The sequence below is a fragment of the Mustela putorius genome, unplaced genomic scaffold, assembly GCF_011764305.1.
Source record: "Mustela putorius furo isolate JIRA1106 unplaced genomic scaffold, ASM1176430v1.1 tig00003962_pilon_pilon_pilon, whole genome shotgun sequence".
Taxonomy (NCBI): Eukaryota; Metazoa; Chordata; class Mammalia; order Carnivora; family Mustelidae; genus Mustela; species Mustela putorius.
This window is the reverse complement of record NW_025422106.1, coordinates 3,235,647-3,255,643: the sequence shown is the minus strand read 5'-3', so window position 1 is coordinate 3,255,643 and position 19,997 is coordinate 3,235,647. Positions and strand designations below refer to the sequence as shown.

Sequence of the window (19,997 nt, the reverse complement as noted above, 5' to 3'; positions counted from 1 at the left end):
TGAAAACAGTTTAAGGATACCACTGTGCTCGTTACACCTTCTTTCCTTCCTTCTTAGATCCTGCATCTGGAGAGCCTAGGGTTAGAGAAACATTCCTTAGGACCAGCTTTCCCAGTTCCTGGTCTGTGCCCGGGAGAAGAGCTAAAGAGACAAGAAGAGAGGAGAGGATGTTGTAAAATGCTGTAAACCCCCAACAGGGTGGCTTCATGGTTTCTACTTTATAGGTTCAACTCTGCTACAGATAGGCAACAAAACCAGGGTTCCAGCCTAGTTGTCCTGGATCCCGGGTCCTTGCTCTTGCCCTTACATGAGCACATTTAAAAATCCTCGCGCATGGAGCGCCTGGCTCGTTCCAGGAGCATCCAGCTCTTTATCTTGGGGTTGTAAGTTCAAGTCCCTTGTTACGTACAGAGATTACTTAAAAGTAAAATATTCTAGGGGCACCTGGGTGGCTCAGTGTGTTAAAGCCTCTGCCTTCAGCTCAGGTCATGATCCTAGGATCCTGGGATCCAGCCCCTAGTGGGGCTCTCTACTCAGCAGGGAGCCTGCTTCCTCCTCTCTCTGCCTGCCTCTCTGCCTACTTGTGATCTCTGTCTGTCAAAAAATAAATAAATAAAATCTTTAAAAATAAAATAAAATATTTTAGGGGAACCCGGGTGGCTTAGTCAGTTGGGCATCAGACTCTTGGTTTTGGCTCAGGTGATGATCTCAGGGGTGTGGGATTGAGCCCCGTGTCAGGCTCTATGCTTTGCAGGAAGTGTGCTTGTCCTGCTTGTCCCTCTCCTTCTGCTTCTCCTCCCCTCCCCCATCCCCTGCCCCAGCTCACACGTGCACTCTCACTCACTCTCTAATAAATAAATAAGATCTTTTAAAAAATAAAAATAAAAGGAAATATTGGGGCACTTCGGTGGCTCAGTTGTTAAGCATCTGCCCTTCAGCTCAGGTCATGTTCCCAGATTCCTGGGATCCAGCCCAGCATCAGGCTCCCTGCTCAGTGGGAAGCCTGCTTCTTCCCTCCCCCACTCCCCCTGCTTGTGTTCCCTCTCTCGCTGTCTCTCTTTCTGTCAAATAAATAGATAACAATTTTAAAAAATAACAAAATGAAATATTTTGGGGACACCTAGCTAGCTCAGTCGGAGCATGTTGACTCTTGATCTCAGGGTTGTAAGCCCCATGTAGAGATTAGGTGTAGAGAATACTTAAAAACAAAATCCTAAAAAAATAAATACAGTAAAATCCTTTTTTTTTTTTAAGATTTTATTTATTTATTTGAAAGAGAGAATTAGAGAGCATGAGAGGGGAGAGGGTCAGAGGGAGAAGCAGACTTCCCGCTGAGCTGGGAGCCCGACACAGGGCTCAATCTCTGGACTCCAGAATCATGACCGGGGCCAAAGGCAGTTGCTTAACCATCTGAGCCACCCAGGCACCCAATAAATACTTTTTTTTTTTTTTTAATTGAAGGGAGCCATTTTTTTTTTAAAGATTTTATTTATTTATTTGACAGACAGAGATCACAAGTAGGCAGAGAGGCAGGCAGAGAGGGGGTGGGGAAGTTGGCTCCCCGCTGAGTAGAGAGCCCCATCCCAGGATCCTGAGATCATGACCTGAGCCAAAGGCAGAGGCTTAACCCACTGAGCCACCCAGACGCCCCAATAAGTACTTTTTTTTTTTTTAAGATTTTTATTTATTTATTTGACAGACAGAGATCACAAGGAGTCAGAGAGGCAGGCAGAGAGAGGAGGAAGCAGGCTCCCTGCTGAGCAGAGAGCCCGATGCGGGGCTCGATCCCAGGACCCTGGGATCATGACCTGAGCTGAAGGCAGAGGCCTTAACCCACTGAGCCACCCAGGCGCCCCCACAGAGAGAGAGAGAGCACAAGTAGGGGAAACAGCAGGCAGAGGGAGAGGGAGAAGTAAGCTCCCCACTGAGCAGGGAGCCCAACCCAGGATCCATTGGTATCATGAGCCCAGCCAAAAGCAGATGCCTAACAACTGAGCTACCCAGGCACCCCTACAATAAAATCTTTTTTTTTTTAATTTTTTAATTAAAAAAATAAATACAAATCCTAGGAGCACCAGGGTGGCTCAGTCTTTTGAGCATCTGCCTATGGCTTAAGTCATGATCCTGGGATCCTTGGTGGAAAGCCTGCCTCTTCTTCTCCCTCTGCTGTTCCCCCTGCTGTGTTCTCTCTCTCTGTCAAATAAATAAATAAAATCGTCTTTAAAAAAAAAAAAATCCTAGTGTAGCCCATACATATATCACAATTTGTTTTTTTACTTTTTAAAACTTTTTAAAAAAAGATTTTATTTATTTATGATTTGACAGAGAGAGAGCACAAGCAGGGGGAGTGGCAAGCAGAGGGAGAGGAAGAAGCAGGCTCCCTGGCCGAGCAAGTAGACAGATGTGGGGCTCGATCCCAGGACCCTTGGGATCATGACCCCAGCGGAAGGCAGATGCTTAACCAACTGAGCCACCCCACAATTTTTTCTTTAAGATTTATTTATTTACTTATTTACTTGAGTGAGAGCAGGGGGACGGGCAGAGGGGGAGGGAGAGAGAGAATCTTCAATCAGACTCCTTGCTCAGTGCAGAGCCCAGCACAGGGCTCAATCCCAGGACCCTGAAATAATAATCTGAGCCAAAATCAAGAGTTAGATGCTCAACGAACTGAGCCACCCAGGCACCACTATCACAATTTATTTTATGCAGAGATGTAAAGACAACTCAGCAGAGAAAGGATAATCTTTCCAACAAATAGTGCTGAAACAACTGGATATTCGTATGCAAAAATACATTCCCTTCCACATCCCGTCCTGTATATAAAAATGAACTCAATCATGTAATTTAACCATTTAGGTCATATAACTAACTGTAAAGACAAAAACTACAAGGCTCCTAGGAGAACACAGAGAGAGAGAGAGGGTCACCTTTGTGACCCTGAGTTATGCAAAGTTATCTTAGATATGCCACCAAAAGCAAAATTCAAAAAGACAAATTGATAAATTGTAATTTAAAAAACAAACAAACAAACAAACAAACAAACAAAACTCCTCTTGCCTCTAGGAGGTAACCGTTGAGGGAATGAAAAGATGAGCCACAGACTGGGAGAAAAACATTTTGTATATCATGCATCTCATTAAGGACTTGTATCCAAAATACGTAAAGAACTCTCAAAACTCAGTACCAAGAGCACAAATAACCCTCTCCCCCCAAAATGGGTAAAAAAATGTAAACAGACATTTAAAGATATTATTTATTTATTTGACAGACAGAGATCACCAAGTAGGCAGAGAGGCAGGCAGAGAGAGAGGGAAGCAGGCTTCCCACTGAGCAGAGAGCCCGATGTGGGGCTCCATCCCAGGATCCTGGGATCATGACCTGAGCTGAAGGCAGAGGCTTTAACCCACTGAGTCACCCAGGAGCCCCTATGTTTAACTTTTTAAGAAGCTGCCAAACTGTTTTCTTTTCTTCCCCTGGAGCTCAATAAAAACTTTTAATTATACGTCAGAGACTTTGTTCAGTGCAAGAGTGAACGTCCGCTGTTCATGTTCACGAGTCCACTTTATCAAATGTCAATTACATCAAAAATACAGAACGTTTCACGAATTTGTGTCTCACCTTCATTCGGGAACCTTGCTAATCTCTTCTGTATCATTCCAATTTTAATACATGTGCAGCTGACGCAAGCACTGCCAAGCCATTTTCTGAAGTGGTTGTAACATTTGACCTGTGAAATGTCTGTTTAGGGGCGCCTGGCTGGCGCTACATTGGTCTCTCTGCGCAGCGGGAAGCCTGCTACCCGCTACCCCCTCTCTCTGCCTGCCTCTCTGCCTACTTGTGATCTCTCTGTCAAATAAATAAATAAAATCTTTTTTTTTTTTTTTAAGTTAAACATATCCCAATCCCCGGTATTTACCCAAGAAAAAGGAAAGCATATGTACATAAAATAACTTCTCCACAAATGTTCACAGTGGCTTTATTTGTAATAGCCCAAACCGGAAACGACCTAAATGTCCATCAACAGGTAGATGATAAACCAAGTGTAACATATCCATAAGATGAAGAATATTATTCAGCAATGAAAAAGAGTACACTATTGATCACGTTACAACTGAAACTCAAAATCAGTATGCTGAATGAAAGAAACCAGACAGAGAAAAGAATACATACTATATGATTCTATTTATATAAAAGTTTAGAAAATACAAACTAATCTATAGTAATAGAAAGCAAGTCAGCAGTTGGAAGAGGTGATTAGGAGAGAAAGGGCTCAGAAAATTTCAGGGGATGGTGGGTATGTTCACTACTTTATTTTTAAAAATTTTTTTAAGTAGGCATGGAGCTTAAAATGATAACCCTGAGATCAAAACCTGAGTGGAGATCAAGAGTCAGTCATTCAGGGATGCCTGGGTGGCTCAGTGCGTTAAAGCCTCTTCCTTTGGGGCACCTGGGTGGCTCAGTGGGTTAAGCCGCTGCCTTCGGCTCGGGTCATGATCTCAGAGTCCTGGGATCGAGTCCCGCATCGGGTTCTCTGCTTAGCAGAGAGCCTGCTTCCCTCTCTCTCTCTCTGCCTGCCTCTCTGCCTCCTTGTGATCTCTGCCTGTCAAATAAATAAATAAATATTTAAAAAAAAAAAAAAAAAAGCCTCTTCCTTTGGCTCAGGTCATGATCCCCGAGTCCTGGGATGGAGTCCGGCATCGGCATCGGGCTCTCCACTCAGCAGGGAGCCTGCTTCCCTCCCCTCTCTCTGCCTGTTTGTAATATCTGCCTGTCAAGTAAATAAATAAAATCATTATTAAAAAAAAAAAAAGTCAGTTGTTCAATCTACTGAGCCACCCAGGTGCCCCAATATTTTTAAAGTAGGCTCTATGCCCAACATGGAGCTCAAACTCACTGCCCCAAGATCAAGAGTTGCATACTCTATCAACTGAGCTGGCCAAGTGCCCCAATATTCACTCCTTTGACAGTATTGATGGTTTAATGGAAGAAGACATATATTAAAACATGAAACTGTACACTTTACATTCAATATGTGCCATTAATTATGTGTCAGCTATACCTTGATAATGCTGTTTTAGAAACCCCAATACTGTGGAGGGAAAATAACCATTTTCCATCATTGTAGTAAAGATGGGTTCAAGCAAGAATCAATAGTTGTGAGGCGCCTGGGTGGCTCAGGTCGTGATCTCAGGGTCCTGGCATTGAGCCCCTCTCCCTCTGCCTCTCCCCCTATTCTCCTGCTCATGCTCTTTCTCCCCCACCCCTCTCTCTCTCAAATAAATAAATAAAATCTTTTTAATATTTTATCCATTTATTTGACAGAGATCACAAGTAGGCAGAGAGGCAGGCAGAGAGAGAGGGGAGGAAGCAGGCTCCCTGCGGAGCAGAGAGCCCGATGCGGGGCTCGATCCCAGGACCCCGAAATCATGACCTGAGCCGAAGGCAGAGGCTTTAACCCACTGAGCCACCCAGGTGCCCCTCAAATAAATAAATAAAATCTTAAAAAAAAAAAAGACGAATAGTTGTTAAATCTGAGGGTGGGGGAAATCTGATGAGGAAAGGGATATTTACATTATCTTTTTTTTTTTTTAAGATTTTATTTATTTATTTATTTGACAGACAGAGATCACAAGTAGGCAGAGAGGCAGGCAGAGAGAGGAGGGGAAGCAGGCTCCCTGCTCAGCAGGGAGCTGGATGCAGGGCTCAATCCCAGGACCCTGGGATCATGATCTGAGCTGAAAGCAGAGGCTTTAACCCACTGAGCCACCCAGGTGTCCCATATTTACATTATCTTAAAGTGTCTCCCTGTCAGTTGCTTATTAATTATAAGGAGAAAAATAGTAACTATATAGTGGGAAAATTGAACAAAATTTTGGGTGGTCAAAATTATCATCAGTCATGGGCAGGTAGACATCTTGTTCCTCTAAATGCAATACCTTGAAAAGGACAGACTAATTTTTATAGTATTCTGGCTACCATGTATAACCTGATTTAAGATGGAAGAAAAAGCAGACAAAGCCAAATTAAGAAATATTCGATAACATAACTGACCTGGACCCTCAGAAATGTCAGTGTAGGGGCACTTGGGTGACTCGGTCGGCTTAGCATCTGCCTTCGGCTCAGGTCATGATCTCAGGGTCCTGGGATTGAGCCTCGTAGGTGGGCTCCTTGTTAAGCAGGGAGTCTGCGTCTTTCTCTCCCTCTGTTCTCCCCCCACCTCCCCCATGCCCTCTCTCTCTCTCAAATAAATAAAAAAAATCTCTCTCTCTCTTTTTTAAAGATTTTATTTATTTATTTGACAGACAGAGACCACAAGTAGGCAGAGAGGTGGGCAGAGAGAGAGGAGGAGGAAGCTGGCTCCCCGCTGAGCAGAGAAGCCCATATGGGGCTCTATCCCAGTACCCTGGGATCACAACCCGAGCCAAAAGCAGAGGTTTTAACCCACTGAGCCACCCAGGCACCCCATAAAATCTCTTTTTTAAAAAAATGTCAGTATTATGAAAGACAAAGGAAGGCTAAGAGAGAAACTGTTAAAGGAAAATAGGAGACATGACAAACACAATACATGACCCTGGACTGAATCTGATAAAGTAAGCAAAATACCCTAAAAGACATTATTGGGATAATTAGACAATTGAAAAACTTGTAATATGGACTATATGCTTTATATTAATGTTGAACTTCTTGAATTTCATCATTGTACTAATAGTGGTTATGTGTGTGAATATCCCTGTTCTTAGGAAATATACATGGGGCAGCAGCTCTTTCTGGACCCATTGGTCCTGTCCCTGTGCTTTAATAAAACCACCTTTCGGGATGCCTGGGTGGCTCAATTGGTTAAGCAGCTGCCTTTGGCTCAGGTCATGATCCCAGCGTCCTGGGATCGAGTCCCGAATCGGGCTCCTTGCTCAGCAGGGAGCCTGCTTCTCCCTCTGCCTCTGCCTGCCATTGCGTCTGCCTGTGCTTGCTCTCTCCCCCTCTCACTCTCTGATAAATAAATAAAATCTTTAAAAAAAAAAAAAAACACACCTTTCTGCGTGCACACACTCACACACACACACAGAGAAATATGCATGGAAATGTGAAGTGGTAAAGGAACATAATGTATGTAATTGACTTTCATATGTTTATAAGATAAATAATGGAATGATAGAACAAAGTGGCAAAATGCTAGAAGTTGGTGTCTCTATGGGTATATTGAAGTTCTTTGTATTATTTTTGTAAGTTCTCTGTAAGCTAATTTATTTATTTATTTATTAAAGATTTTTATTTATTTATTTGACAGAGAGAGATCACAAGTAGGCAGAGAGGCAGGCAGAGAGAGAGGAGGAAGCGGGCTCCCTGCTGAGCTGAGAGCCCGATGCGGGGCTCGATCCCAGGACCCCAGGATGACATCCTGAGCTGAAGACAGAGGCTTAACCCACTGAGCCACCCAGGCACCCCAGTTCTCTGTAAGTTTAAATTATTTTAAATGAAAGCTTTAAAAAAATCTCCAGGCTAATGACATCGGAGTCTCTGGGAATATCACTGAGGCACTGGGATTTTATTTGTACCACACCCAATGTGGGGCTCAAACTCACAGCCCTGAGATCAAGAGTCACATGCCCTACCGACTGAGCCAACCAGGTGCCCCAAGCCATGGGATTTCATTTATTTTTTTTTAAATTAATTAATTTTTTTAAAGATTTGATTCATTTATTTGACAGACAGAGATCACAAGCCGCAGAGAGGCAGGCAGAGAGGAGGAAGCAGGCTCCCCGCTGAGCAGAGAGCCCAATGCCCGGCTTGATCCCAGGACCTGGGGTCATGACCTGAGCCGAAGGCAGAGGCTTTAACCCACTGAGCCACCCAAGCGCCCCAATTTTTTTTTTTTAAGAGAGAGAGCACAAGAGGCAGGAGCTGGCAAGTAGAGCGAGAAGAAGCAGACTCCCCACTGAGCAAGGAGCCAAATGCAGGGATCAATCCCAGGACCCTAGGACCACGACCTGAGTGAAAGGCAGACTTAACCAACTGAGCCACCCAGGCGTCCCCCAAGCCATGGGATTTTTTTTTTTAATTTTATTTATTTGTTTGACAGACAGAGATCACAAGTAGACAGAGAGGCAGGCAGAGAGAGAGGGAAGCGGGCTCCCTGCTGAGTAGAAAGCCCAATGCGGGGCTCAATCCCAGAACCCTGGGATCATGAATGACCCGAGCTGAAGGCAGAGGCTTTAACCCACTGAGCCACCCAGGCATCCCATGCTATGGGATTTTACAAAACTTTTAGGGCCAGGGTGCCATATTTGGCGAATAACAGTACAATATGTGCAGTTAAATTTGAATTTCAGATAAACAACAGGTTAAAAAAAATTTTTTTTAAGATTTTTTAAAGATTTTATTTATGGGGACTCCTGGATGGCTCAGTTGGTTAAGCTGCTGCCTTCGGCTCGGGTCATGATCCCAGTCTCCTGAAATCGAGTCCCACATCAGGCTCCCTGCTCAGCGGGGAGCCTGCTTCTCTCTCTGCCTCTGCCTGCCACTCTGCTTGCTTGTGTGCTCTGGATCTCTCTGACAAATAAATAAATAAATAGATAGATTTTATTTATGAGAAAGAGAGAATGAGAGAGGGAGGGGCAAGGCAGGGGAGGGGTAAGGGAGGGGGACGAGCAGATTTTGCTGAGCTTGGAGTCTGACAACAGGAGTGGAGGACTGGGTCCAGATCATGACTTGAGTCAGACTCTTTTTTTTTTTTTTTTAAGATTTTATTTATTTTATTTGACAGAGAGAGAGATCACAAGTAAGCAGAGAGGCAGGCAGAGAGAGAGAGGAAGGAAAGCAGGCTCCCCACTGAGCAGAGAGCCCGATGCGGGGCTCGATCCCAGGACACTGAGATCATGACCCGAGCCGAAGGCAGCGCCCCAATCCACTAAGCCACCCAGGCGCCCCTTGAGTCAGACTCTTAACTGACTGAGCCACTGACTGAGTTTTTGTTTTATACTACAAAAACATTTTGTAGTAGAAGTATATACCATGCAGTATTTTCTGTCTGACTAGCAAGGTCTGTCTTGGAATACAACTCATTCTGATATCTGTATTCTGCTGGTCTTTGTGGAATATTAGAGAAATATCTTGTTTATCTGTCTTCTGTGTACAAAATCATCTCAGTTCTTACTCTTGCAGAGAGAAGGGGACTGAGATAAATATAAGTAGGCATTAAATGGCCAGAATTCATGGCGATGAACAGAAATGTTTCATGAATCTAGGACGTTCTGTAATAATAACAATAATAGTTAATATTTTTTAGGGTATATTAGGTATATTCGAGCCAATCTCTAAGGGGGTCCCCCATGATCACTGCTTCCTGGTATTCACAGCCTTACGCACTCCCTCCCACATCATACCAGGGCTGGTCTATGTGACCAGTAGCATAAAGCTGAAGGATTGTATGTCATTTGTGAATTTCACTTAGACTTTCTTTTCTTTCTTTCTTTCTTTCTGACAGAGAGAGATACAGTGACAGAGGGAACACAAGCGGAGGGAGCGGGAGAGGGAGAAGCAGGCTTCCCACTGAGCAGGGGCTCCATCTTAGGACTTTGAGGTCATGACCGTTGCTGAAGGCAGACACCCAATGACTGAGTCACCCACGCACCCCTCACTTAGACTCGTCTTAAGTGCATGACTTTGCTCCAAGGGAAGAAGCGTGGAGAGGTCCACGTGGTAAGGAACTTAAGCCTTCAGCCTACAGTTGGTGGGAAAGAGCTCCAACGACGGTGATCTACAGCCCCAGGCTTCTGAGATTGCAACTCCACTGACAGCTGACTTCAGCTTCCTGAAGACCCTGAGCTAGAAGCACCCCGCTAAGCCCCTGCCAGATTCCCAGTCTTAGAAAACAGTGTGAGATAGCGAATGTTCTGTTGCTTTGCACTGCTTAAGTTCCGAGTGATTTCTTACCCACCTAGAGATCAGTAATGTATCAAGATATGACGAAACACAATGTATCTGCTCAGCGTACTTGTTTCCCAAACCAATTCTGTCTTTATCTGAGACAGAGAGAGAGAGAGAGAGAGAAAGCATGACCACAAACATGGGGAGGGGCAGAGGGAAAAGGAGAGGGGAAGCAGAGTCCGCACCGACCAGGGACCCTGATTCAGGGCTCTATCCTAGGACCCTGAGATCATGACCTGAGCCAAAGGCAGCAGATTAACCGACTGAGCCACCCAGGCACCCCCCCCCAGTCAATTATTTGAGGTAGGAACTTTATACTCCCATTTTACAGAAATGGGAACCACAGCAGGGGAAGAGCGGGTTGCTCTAAATCACCCACCCAGCTAGTAGCACCAGAGGGTCAGTCTACAGGGCCCTCACCCCAACAGGGAATTTCATAAACCTTCTCCTTGCTAGGTGAGGGGCCGAGTCAGCCTGGGTTGTTGTTTTGTTTGGTTGGTTTTAATTTGAGAGAGTGCATGGGCCTGAGCCAAGTGGGAGTGGGGGGGGGCAGAGGCAAGGGAGAAGCAGACTCCCTGGTAAGCAGGTAGCTTGGCCCTTGGGGTTCTGTGCCAGGACCCAGAGATCAGGACCTGAACCTAGGGCAGACACTTAGCGGCTTAACTAAAAGCCACCGAGTCTCCTGGCCTGGCTTTGTTTTTTCATCTGCCTGCTCACCATAGAGTTAAGATGGAGGAGATCATTCTAGAGAAAACCACCCGCCAACACTGGCAGGATGCCTTCACGTTAACAAGATATTAATGCCACACTTACCTATGAAGCAAGGAAGACTGATTCTGGTTTTCTTTTGTGGGAGGTGGGAGGGGGAAGAGGAGGTTCTTTCTTTGTTCTTTAAGTAGGCTCCATACCAATGTGGGGCTTGAACTCACTACCCTGAGATCAAGCATGGCAGGGCTTTCCCCAGATTGTGTTTTCTTATCTCCAATTCTGAGATGGGCAAGCTACAAGCTCAGAGTGGATCAGGGTTCTGCCCAAGTCCAAACCTCACCAGGGAGAGGCTGGTGGGCGGAGCTAGGGTTTGAATCCTCCTCTTCCGCCCCAGAGGCTAATCTCCTTAAAGAAAAGTGTGGTTGCTGAGGTTGCAGGAGACCCTCCCCCACCCACCGCAGGCATGAGTATGTGGTCGGGGGGCCTCACTGGGGACCCTAGGAGAAACTCCTAGGGGACAGAGAAGGGGTCAGGAAGGCCATTTTCCCTGGGAGGCCCTGCCCTTTGGCCTTTCACCCTAAATGCTCCACGAGCTCTTGCCTCTCTGGAAGTGAGGGCCCCTGTGGCCACCGCTCCCCATTCTATCACGGCTCCACAGTTCTCTTCCCATGGATTAGGTCACGATTCCTAAGGGCTGAGCTCTTTTCTTGACGAACCAAAGCAGACAAAATATGGTCTTTGAAAACAGCAAGAAGGATTGGGGTTAGAGCTGAGAGGGGACTTCCAAACTGATTCCGTATAGCAGACGGCCAAGAGAAGTTGTAAATAGTATCTTCCGTGTTTTTAATGGGGAGTTTTATTTTTTTAAGATTTTATTTATTATTTGACAGAGATCATACATAGGCAGAGAGGCAGGCAGAGAGAGAGAGGAAGCAGGTTCCCCGCTGAGCAGAAAGCTGGATGGATGCTGGGCTCGATTCCCGCCCCAGGATCATGACCTGAGCCGAAGGCAGAGGCTTTAACCCACTGAGCCACCCAGGTGCCCTATTTCTTTATTTTAATTGAGCCAAAGGCAGAGGCTTTAACCCACTGAGCCACCCAGGTGCCCCTATTTCTTTATTCTTTATTTTAATTCTTTATTTTAATTGATGTATTATATTTGTTGGAGGGATGTAGCATTGTGATTTGACAACTGTATACATTACAAAATGCAGACCACCATACATGTAGTTACCACCCGTCACCTAAGAAGTTAGCACAATCCTCTTGACTAAATATATTCTTTCTTGAAGATCCCCCTGAAAAGTGTTTATCTTGGCCTGAGGGGTACTGAGGCTGGATGTAGGCAAAAATGTTTGGGACCACGACTGTGTTTGCAGTACGACCGGCAAGGAAAGCTGGAGGTGACCCTTCTAGGAATCAGGACAGACCCGATGACTCAGCAAAGTTTGTCTCTTTGTCTCCTCTGCAGGAGAAGAAGTATAAATCTGCCACCTGGTGTAGGAGAGCTGGGAGAGGGATGTCTGCCTTCTGAGTCAGCCGGGGAGCTTGAAGACCAAGAGGTCTGAAGCAGAGTCCCCAGCAGGGAGGCTGCAGTCAGCCCTCTGAGTCACCCTGGCCTGGCTGCGGAGCTTGGTCTGGAATGTCTGCGGTGACCCTGGGGCTGCGGAGGGGGTGGTGAGTCACCATGGGGAGAGGGTAGAGCCAGCAAGCCCCATGGCTTTTCTGCGGTTCCAGTCAGTTCTTATCCTGGGGCCTGGGTCCAGAAGTCAGGAGGGTCTGGAAAGCAGGACCCTGGGGTGTCTGGCAAGCATATGGCTATCGCCCCATCCTGCACTGATGGCCTAGCTTCCATGTATCCTAGACACCCCTCGCGCACCCCAGCTCTCTCCACCTGTCTGGGCCTGTTTGTATCCAGGCTTCCTCTTGCTTTCCCATCCCCTTTGACCTCCCTGACCCCTCACATCCTGGAAATTCTCCCCAGTGGGCTGAGGGTCTGCCCAAGCCCCCTTCCTGTTCCCTCCCCTGCACACCAGGGCAGTTCTCATGGTGTTTGGACAGGCTGGTGGAATTGCCAGTAGAGTATTGAACTATTTTTTCTTAAGATTTTATTTATTTATTTGACAGAGAGAGATCACAAGTAGGCAGAGAGGCAGGCAGAGAGAAAGAGAAAAAGAGGGAACCAGGCCCTCTGCTGAGCAGAGAGTCTGAAGCAGGACTCGATCCCAGGACGCCAGGATCATGACCTGAGTGGAAGGCAGAGGCTTAACCCACTGAGCCACCCAGGTGCCCTATTGAACTATTTTGATCAAGGGCAGCAGGCCCTTCCATTCCCTAGAAACTTCCAGAAGGCCATCTTTTCCATTCCCCAGCTTCCCAATATGCTCTAGGGGTGGAGGCTGTGGACTCCCCTGGGCTTCTGGCAATTTCTCTGATCCCCTCCCCAGATTCTCCCCAGAATCCTTCCTCCTCCAGGGCCCAGGCTACATTTTCCCTAGTGTGTCCACTGCAGGGTGTGAGAACCAAAGATCAAAGGGACACAGGTTGAGGGCTGCAGAGAGGTCCCCTCCAAGGGGGTGTGTGTGAGAATTTGAGGCACAACTGGCCTTCAGAGCAGCCTGCCCCAAAAACAAATCCCCAGGGCATGAGGCAGGCACTCAGAGATGGAGGGACCCATTCTAGAACCTTCCTTGACTCTGGTTTGGCATTAGACTTAGGGGTTCCAGGGAATGGTATCCACCCTGCTTGGGGTGCCCAGGTTTTGACACAAACCCTTTTGAGCCCATTAACTGTGGCTCAACAGGAAGTGGGATCCCAAGCGCCCCCACATCCCATTCGGAGACCAAATCTGAAATGACATGTAATCACTGCCTGTGGATAGCCGGGAGATGGAATTTGGAGAGCTTGCCCGGAGAGAAGTTTTTCTAGATTGTATAAAATGGGTGGTGGGTGGGCGAGGTTTCTAGGAAGCAGAAGTGAATTGCACCCCCCGGTCCAGTAACCTCTCATCCCACACAAGCACTTAATTTCATGCTGGAGCTGCTTCCTGGCCACAGTTTACCTGGAAAGGAAAGTGGCCTTTATTAGATCCTGGAGCTCATAAGCAGAGCATGAGCTTGGTTGTTGATGGTTCAAAGTACTACAGTGAGTGGAGAAGGAAGGGCCCAGGAAGGAGGCCTTGAGGGCCTTGGAGGTCTTGGAGGTCTCCCCTGCTCCTTCTTAACCCAGCTCTGAGCACAGAAGCATGTACTAAGCACTTGGAGAAAGGCAGAGGCAGTATTTGGCAGTATTTTTTTTTTCTTTTAAAGATTTATTTATTTATTTGACAGATAGAAATCACCAGTAGGCAGAGAGGCAGGCAAAGAGAGAAGGAAGCAGACTCTCTGCTGAGCAGAGAGCCCAATGCGGGACTCAATCCCAGGACCCTGGGATCATGACCTGAGCCAAAGGCAGAGGCTTTAACCCACTGAGCCACCCCGGTGCCCCTGGAGGAGTTTCCCTTTTAAGGGGCAGACATGGGCCATAGCTTCAGGACGTTTCATAGGATGGGGAACAGATAGCCCTGGCTGATTCACACTCCTGATCTCAGAGAGCCCCCAGTCTGATGGGGGAGACAAAGCCCCAGCACTGGAGAGCCCCCAGTCCAAAAGGCATAGCATGAACTCACGGTACCCCAGTCTGATGGCAGAGACAGGTCCACACTGAGTGTCATAAATCTTTACAGATAGAATTGCAGCTGCCCACCTTCCTTCAAGTTCCCAAGGGGTGAGTGTACCTCTTTCCCCCACTCTGTCCTGGCCCTGGGCCGAAAGGCAGCTTGACTGCAAGTTTCCGGTTCCCAGCTACCCCAGGAAGTCCCCATCCTTCATGGTCCCTCAACCCTCCCACTCTCCAGTCCTTTCTGTAGCCGGCGGTGACACTCCCTTAGACTTCATAGCAGGGACATTGCTTCACTGCCAGAGCTGTGGGTCACTATCCAAAACTGGGGTTCCAATGACTGTGCCCCCCTGTCTCGGACCCAAGGAGGGGTAGACTATTGCCTGTGGGAGCGGTCCTACCCCAGCTAGTGCCACCTGACCTAAGTCTCCCTTCACCCAAGGCACCCTTTCTGAGGACACCTGGAAAGGAGGTGGGGTTAGAAGAATTTGGGGGTCCTGTGCTGCGAAGCGAGGATGGGGGAGAAGGAAGGGGATGCGTAAGGTGGCCTGCCCCCTACTCCTGGCAACTGGAGATACCCAAATGTTAATCATCGATTAGCCCAGTTCAGGTGGAAAGGGCAACTTTATTACGCGTAAAATGGACTTAATGTGGCAGGAACTGTGGACCTAATTTCTTGAGATAAGACGCTTTTAGGCTAATCAGCAGGTCTGTGATGCCTGGATATAAAGGACTTGCGGGAGATTTTCTTGAGACAGGCTCCAAAGGACCAGGAGGTAGGAGGAAGAAACCCTTGCCCTGTCCTTCTGGAAGAGTCGGGAAGAAAGCCAGGTGAGCGAGCAGCCGGGATGGAGGGTGGGTGGACGGGATACTGGACAGGCAGCAGATCTTAGCACCCAGGGATGCTCGCCATCCTTGCCTCTCACTTTCTCTTCCTCTACCTGAGAAATAAGAAGGTAGCTCTCAGGATTCCTGTAACACCCAGGTGATGAAGGCAGGACGACGAGCGAGATCTGGCCCCTTTTCCCCCCAGGGGTGTTCAGTAAGGGTGAAGAGCAGTAAAGAGCCTTCCTCCCAAGCCCTGAAAACCAAAGCTAGACCCAGACATGTTTGGGCACCCCGGGAAGAGCTTCCCAGAGTAGAAAGAGTGAAGCCCGAGAAGGAGAGGATAGAATGGTCCTACTTGTGGCTTTCACTTGGGGCAAGAGGGCTGTGATGGTTTAGGTGACCGCCCAGTCCGACAGCTAGAAGGCGGGCTGCTATGGACTCTGGAGGCTGTAAGGGAGACCCACCAAACCACATACATGTGAGGTCCAGCCGCCAGAGCTGGGCAGGGGGCTGTCAGGCACATGGGTCTGGGCTGCTTTCTTCTGCCTGGACCTTGCCCCCCATGCCCTCATCCAGAGCTCAGTGTCCCTCACTTGCAGAACCCACACGGGCCCTGATGCATCCTGCCCTCATCCCGGTCTCTCTTCTCTCTTTGCTAAGGAAATCACCCTTGGAAGATGGTGGCTGTAAAGGTCTTCAGTCTGCTGCTGGGGTCCCTGCTCCTGGCAGTGGTGCTCGGAGAAAAGGCAGATGGTCACTCCAGGTAGGGCTGCAGGGGAGGGGTCCGGCGCAGAGGAGGAGGCTGGGAAGAATGACCCAGTTCTGGTTTTCGGGGGTGGGGGGAGGTGGGAAAGGGAAGAATCCCCAAGCCAAGAGGAAAGAAGCCAGAGGGGAAACCCTGCCAGCAGGCCGGGTGGAGAGTACACACAGAACCCAGGAGTTTTTATAATAAGCTACTGTTGCCACAGAAAAGACTGTGGTTAGATTTCTGGAAGGACTTCTCGGTGGTTAAAGGTGTGAAGGAGATGACAGCGTCTCCCTTCCTAATGGAAGCCTTGACCATTCGCTTACGTGTGCATTTGATCAAATTGTGCAGCGGCCCCCTGCACATCAGCCACAGAATATATATTAGGGCTGAGGGGTCCCCAAATGTCTCCTGGGAACCACCTAGGGGAGTTGTCAACTGTCCTGAGCACTTCCGGTGGTGGGGAGGGGAGCAGAGTGTCACAAGCCCATGGAGCAGGGGGCTGTGTGCTCTGGAGGACCGAGAGAGACGTGTCTGAGTGGAGAGCTGTGCCTTGTCAGATGCAAGGGCTGGCCGTCCAGGCAGCCGTGTAGATGGGAGGCAGGGCCATCGGACAGGTGCAAGGAGCTTGTGAACTTAGACCTGGACCCAGCCCGCCTGAGGCTAAATCCTGGATCTACCCCCTAAGAGATGTGCCAGAAAATCTCTCCGCCCTTTGGTTTCCTCATTCCCAAAAAGGTCATAGAAATAGTGTCTACCTCATAGAGGAGATGAGGATCAAATGAGTCTGTGTAGTAAAGGCCTTCCAGAGGACCGGCCCCACAGCGAGGGCTGTAACGGAAGAGCTCACTCTTGTTCCTAGCAACTGGGAACAAAGCCTTGAATGGGCGGGGGTGGGGTGGGGTGGGGCTGGGTGGGGCTGGGTGGGGTGGGGTGGGGTGGGGAGAGGAGCAGGCAAGAAGAGTGAAGGAAGGAACTGAGGTCAGTCCTCTTCCCGGATGCCTCTTTGCCCCAAGCCAGAGTCGCACACACTGAGGCTGTGGGAAGTGGGTTCTTGAGCTTGAGGATAAAGTCCCAGGGGCCTGATGCCTAGACAAGAGGGGATCTCCAGGAGCGCCTAGGTGGCTCAGTGGGTTAAAGCCTCTGCCTTCTGCTCAGGTCATGGTCCCAGGGTCCTGGGATCGAGCCCCGCATTGGGCTCTCTGCTCAGCAGGAAGCCTGCTTCCTCCTCTCTATCTGCCTCTCTGCCTACTTGTGATCTCTGTCCAAAAAAAAAAAAAAAAAAAAAACTTAAAAAAAAAAAAAAAAGGCAGGGATCTCCATAAAAATGGACTCCCAGGAAACCCTCCTGTGCGTGAGGATCACCTGGCCCTGCCTCCTGATTCCCCTCACCTCCTGCCCCTCCTGCGGTGTCCAGGCTTCTACCTCTCTCCTCCCTCTGCCCCTCAGAGTCCATGCGAAGGTCAGTGGCTCCCGACCTCGAGGCCCCAGATATGCGGAGGGGACTTTCATCAGCGACTACAGTATAGCCATGGACAAGATCCGCCAGCAAGACTTTGTGAACTGGCTGCTGGCACAGAAGGGGAAGAAGAACGAGTGAGTCGAAGCACATGCCCCTTCCTGTGCCTGGGGCTGTCCGCACCTTCCTTTGAGGGTGCCACATGGGCCACATGGGCCGGTGACTCACGACTCCATGTGGTGCCTTTCACTGAGGCACCAACGGGGAGCTGGGCGACACCGTGGCCCTGACCTGCCCAGTCTGGGGGGGGGGTGGGACCCAGGCAATTTTCCACTCCTTTCCTTCTAAGGAGAGGGATCAGGGAAGAGGTAGGGGCTCCCGGAGGATCCCCACAGGGTTGCAGAGGGAGCAGAGCTGCCGGCAGTGGTGGCCACCTGGGACTTGGTCCTTCTTCCTTCTCTTGGCTGAGTCCCTTACCTCGTCCTGGCTGCTCGGTTGGCCTGGTAGACAGCTGAGCCGAGAAGGAGGTTTGTTTGGCAACTTGGGTTAAGGTCCCAAAAGATTGGAGGCTTTGGACTGGGGAACATCTGGAGCCTCCCAGCCCCACCCACTCTGGCATCTTTACCCTACCAGCTGGAAACACAACATCACCCAGAGGGAGGCCGGGGCCCTGGAGCTGGCCCATCAATCTGACAGGAAGGAGGAGGAGAGGGAGCAGCAGGGGTGAGTCCGCCCACGGTGGGGGGGGGGAGGGGGGCAGGGCCTCATTGTTCCCTCTCCCAGACCCCAGAGTGGGTCAGGGCCCCCAGATAAGCATCCCCTTCCACTCCTGGTTCAGAAAGGGGTCTTGGAAAAACTCCTGGAGGCCAGCCTGAGCTTAAGGGAGAAGCAGAGGAGGAATAGGGGCTGGAGTCCTAGGAGGGGTTTGGGGTCAGAGTCCCTAAGATTGATGACTTGGTGTGCAGAGTCAAGGAGGAGGGCAGCAAAAGAGACCTCAGGGGGACATCAGGAACTGGCTTCCCTACTTCTCCCCGACAGACCTCAGGAAGGCTGTTTGAGGAACAGGGACCCTTTCAAGGCCAGTCCCTTGACATCAGTGATCCCCTCTCTGGGGAAGCTGAGCAATCTGTGGACATTCTAAAGAGTGACTGTCCCCAAAGTAATCTTCTGGGTTTTGGGGATGCATTCGGGGATGCTCTCAGAGGTGGGTGAGTGGGGTGCCTCCTACACTGAAGAACCCCTATTCCCGGGCCCACAGGTCAGGGTGGAGCTTGAAAAGCTGAGATAAGGAGAGGCAGCTGTGTTGACTCCCTCCCCGGACCCCAGCCGCCCCTGCCCCTGGGAGCCCCAAGCCCTGTATTTACTCACTCTGGGTGGGGCCCAGGCTCAAACAGCCCAGCCCAGCTGAGGCTTTCTCCTTGGCAGCTCCCTCCCCAGGAACCCCAGTGATGAAGACTTGCTCAGGGATTTACTGATTCGAGAGCTGCTGGCCTGGATGGTGGATCAGATGGAAGTCTGCAGGCGCAGGTGGGCTGTCTGGTGGCTTCGGGCGTCTCGTGTCGCGCTTACAACTTGAACTTTGGGGCCAGACATGGGTTCGGATCGGCCCCCCAGGACATGCTAGCAAACCAACAAGGTTCCCTGAAACTCAGTGTTCTCAAGAAAACAAGGCTTATTCAGACCACTTCTGTGGGATTGTTGTCAGAGGAAAGAGCTGAGAGCAACATGGCGGGAGGAGGAGTTCAGTGATGTTGGCAGCTGTTGTTACTTCTGGGTGTCCACCTTATCTGGGTGAGAGGCTGCGCTCCCCTTCCCTGCACACCTGAGCCAAGCTGCCCATCTGTTCTCAGCTCTCCCTCTGTACCCTTGTCCCATGGCCCCTGGAGCTGGAGGCATGTTGCCCCTGTCTGTAGCCATTGTTGGTCTCATTGGTTCTGGAACCCATCTTGCCAGCTAGGAGGTCCTTTAATCTGTTATGTCCCAGAAGCAAGGGGTGGCCAGATGCCACGAAGGAACCCATCTACCTAAGGGATGAGACAGGACCCTCATTCAAGATGCAGACACCGAGGCTTGGAAACCAGAATACATTTCAGGCTTTGATGCTGGCGAGCTAGGGAGGCATGGAGGGAGTAGATCTGATGGCTTCTGGTAGAGGGCAGGAAAGGAGCAATGGAGGAGAGTATGAGAAATTCTCCAAACGGAGGTGGTTGCTTTTTGAAAACATTTTGATTACTTATAATTAAAAAGGTCATTGAACCTTGGCTGGGGACTAGGATGAATTAATTTGCTGACTCCGAGTAGATAGTGACCCCCCTCTCCAACCACTTCCCCTCTGCCTTCCACTCTCCCCAGATTTCAGTGATTCAGACCAAACCCAGCTCCAGCCCGGACTCTGCCCTTCGCTCACTCAGGACTCAGCTCCACTCCAGGGTACCCAAGAGAAGCCAAACCAATAAAGTTTAAGCTGAAATAAATCTTTGTCCTCATTGTCAAAACTTACTCAAATGTCTGCTTGAGCACTGTCAACGTTTGTCTGTCTGTGAGCGTGTGTCACCCAATGAAAAGGAGATATGGTTCCCACCTGCATCTGTAATTCGTCTGTTTACTCTCCAAATACCAGTACAGGTAGGGGCTGTGCTAACTGCTGGGAACACAGCAATCATGGAAATGGGCACA

The 19,997-nt window shown here is 49.2% G+C and overlaps 1 protein-coding gene and 1 non-coding gene across 2 annotated transcripts; one reads left to right on the top strand and one right to left on the bottom strand.

Annotated features, from left to right (window-relative positions):
• Positions 1-3,583: 3,583 nt before the first annotated feature.
• On the bottom strand, positions 3,584-3,690 carry LOC123389227. Its single transcript, XR_006603824.1, has one exon. It is a non-coding gene; the product is annotated as a U6 spliceosomal RNA (small nuclear RNA).
• An 11,358-nt stretch (positions 3,691-15,048) lies between these two features.
• Positions 15,049-19,795, top strand: LOC101674551 (gastric inhibitory polypeptide). The gene is made up of 6 exons (XM_045070202.1): positions 15,049-15,120; positions 15,778-15,880; positions 17,312-17,458; positions 17,955-18,044; positions 18,747-18,848; positions 19,674-19,795. Exons 2-6 carry the CDS (start codon positions 15,795-15,797, stop codon positions 19,681-19,683), a joined length of 435 nt encoding a protein of 144 aa, XP_044926137.1. The 5' UTR covers positions 15,049-15,120; positions 15,778-15,794; the 3' UTR covers positions 19,684-19,795.
• Positions 19,796-19,997: the final 202 nt, after the last annotated feature.

What these genes read in the sequence shown, in the direction of transcription:
- LOC101674551 (XM_045070202.1), top strand. Translation starts at nt 15,795, where the DNA reads ATGGTGGCTGTAAAGGTCTTCAGTCTGCTGCTGGGGTCCCTGCTCCTG. An exon ending in CAGAAGGGGAAGAAGAACGA is followed by an intron (nt 17,459 to 17,954) that starts GTGAGTCGAAGC and finishes TTACCCTACCAG; the next exon opens with CTGGAAACACAACATCACCC. An exon ending in GAGGAGAGGGAGCAGCAGGG is followed by an intron (nt 18,045 to 18,746) that starts GTGAGTCCGCCC and finishes TCTCCTTGGCAG; the next exon opens with CTCCCTCCCCAGGAACCCCA.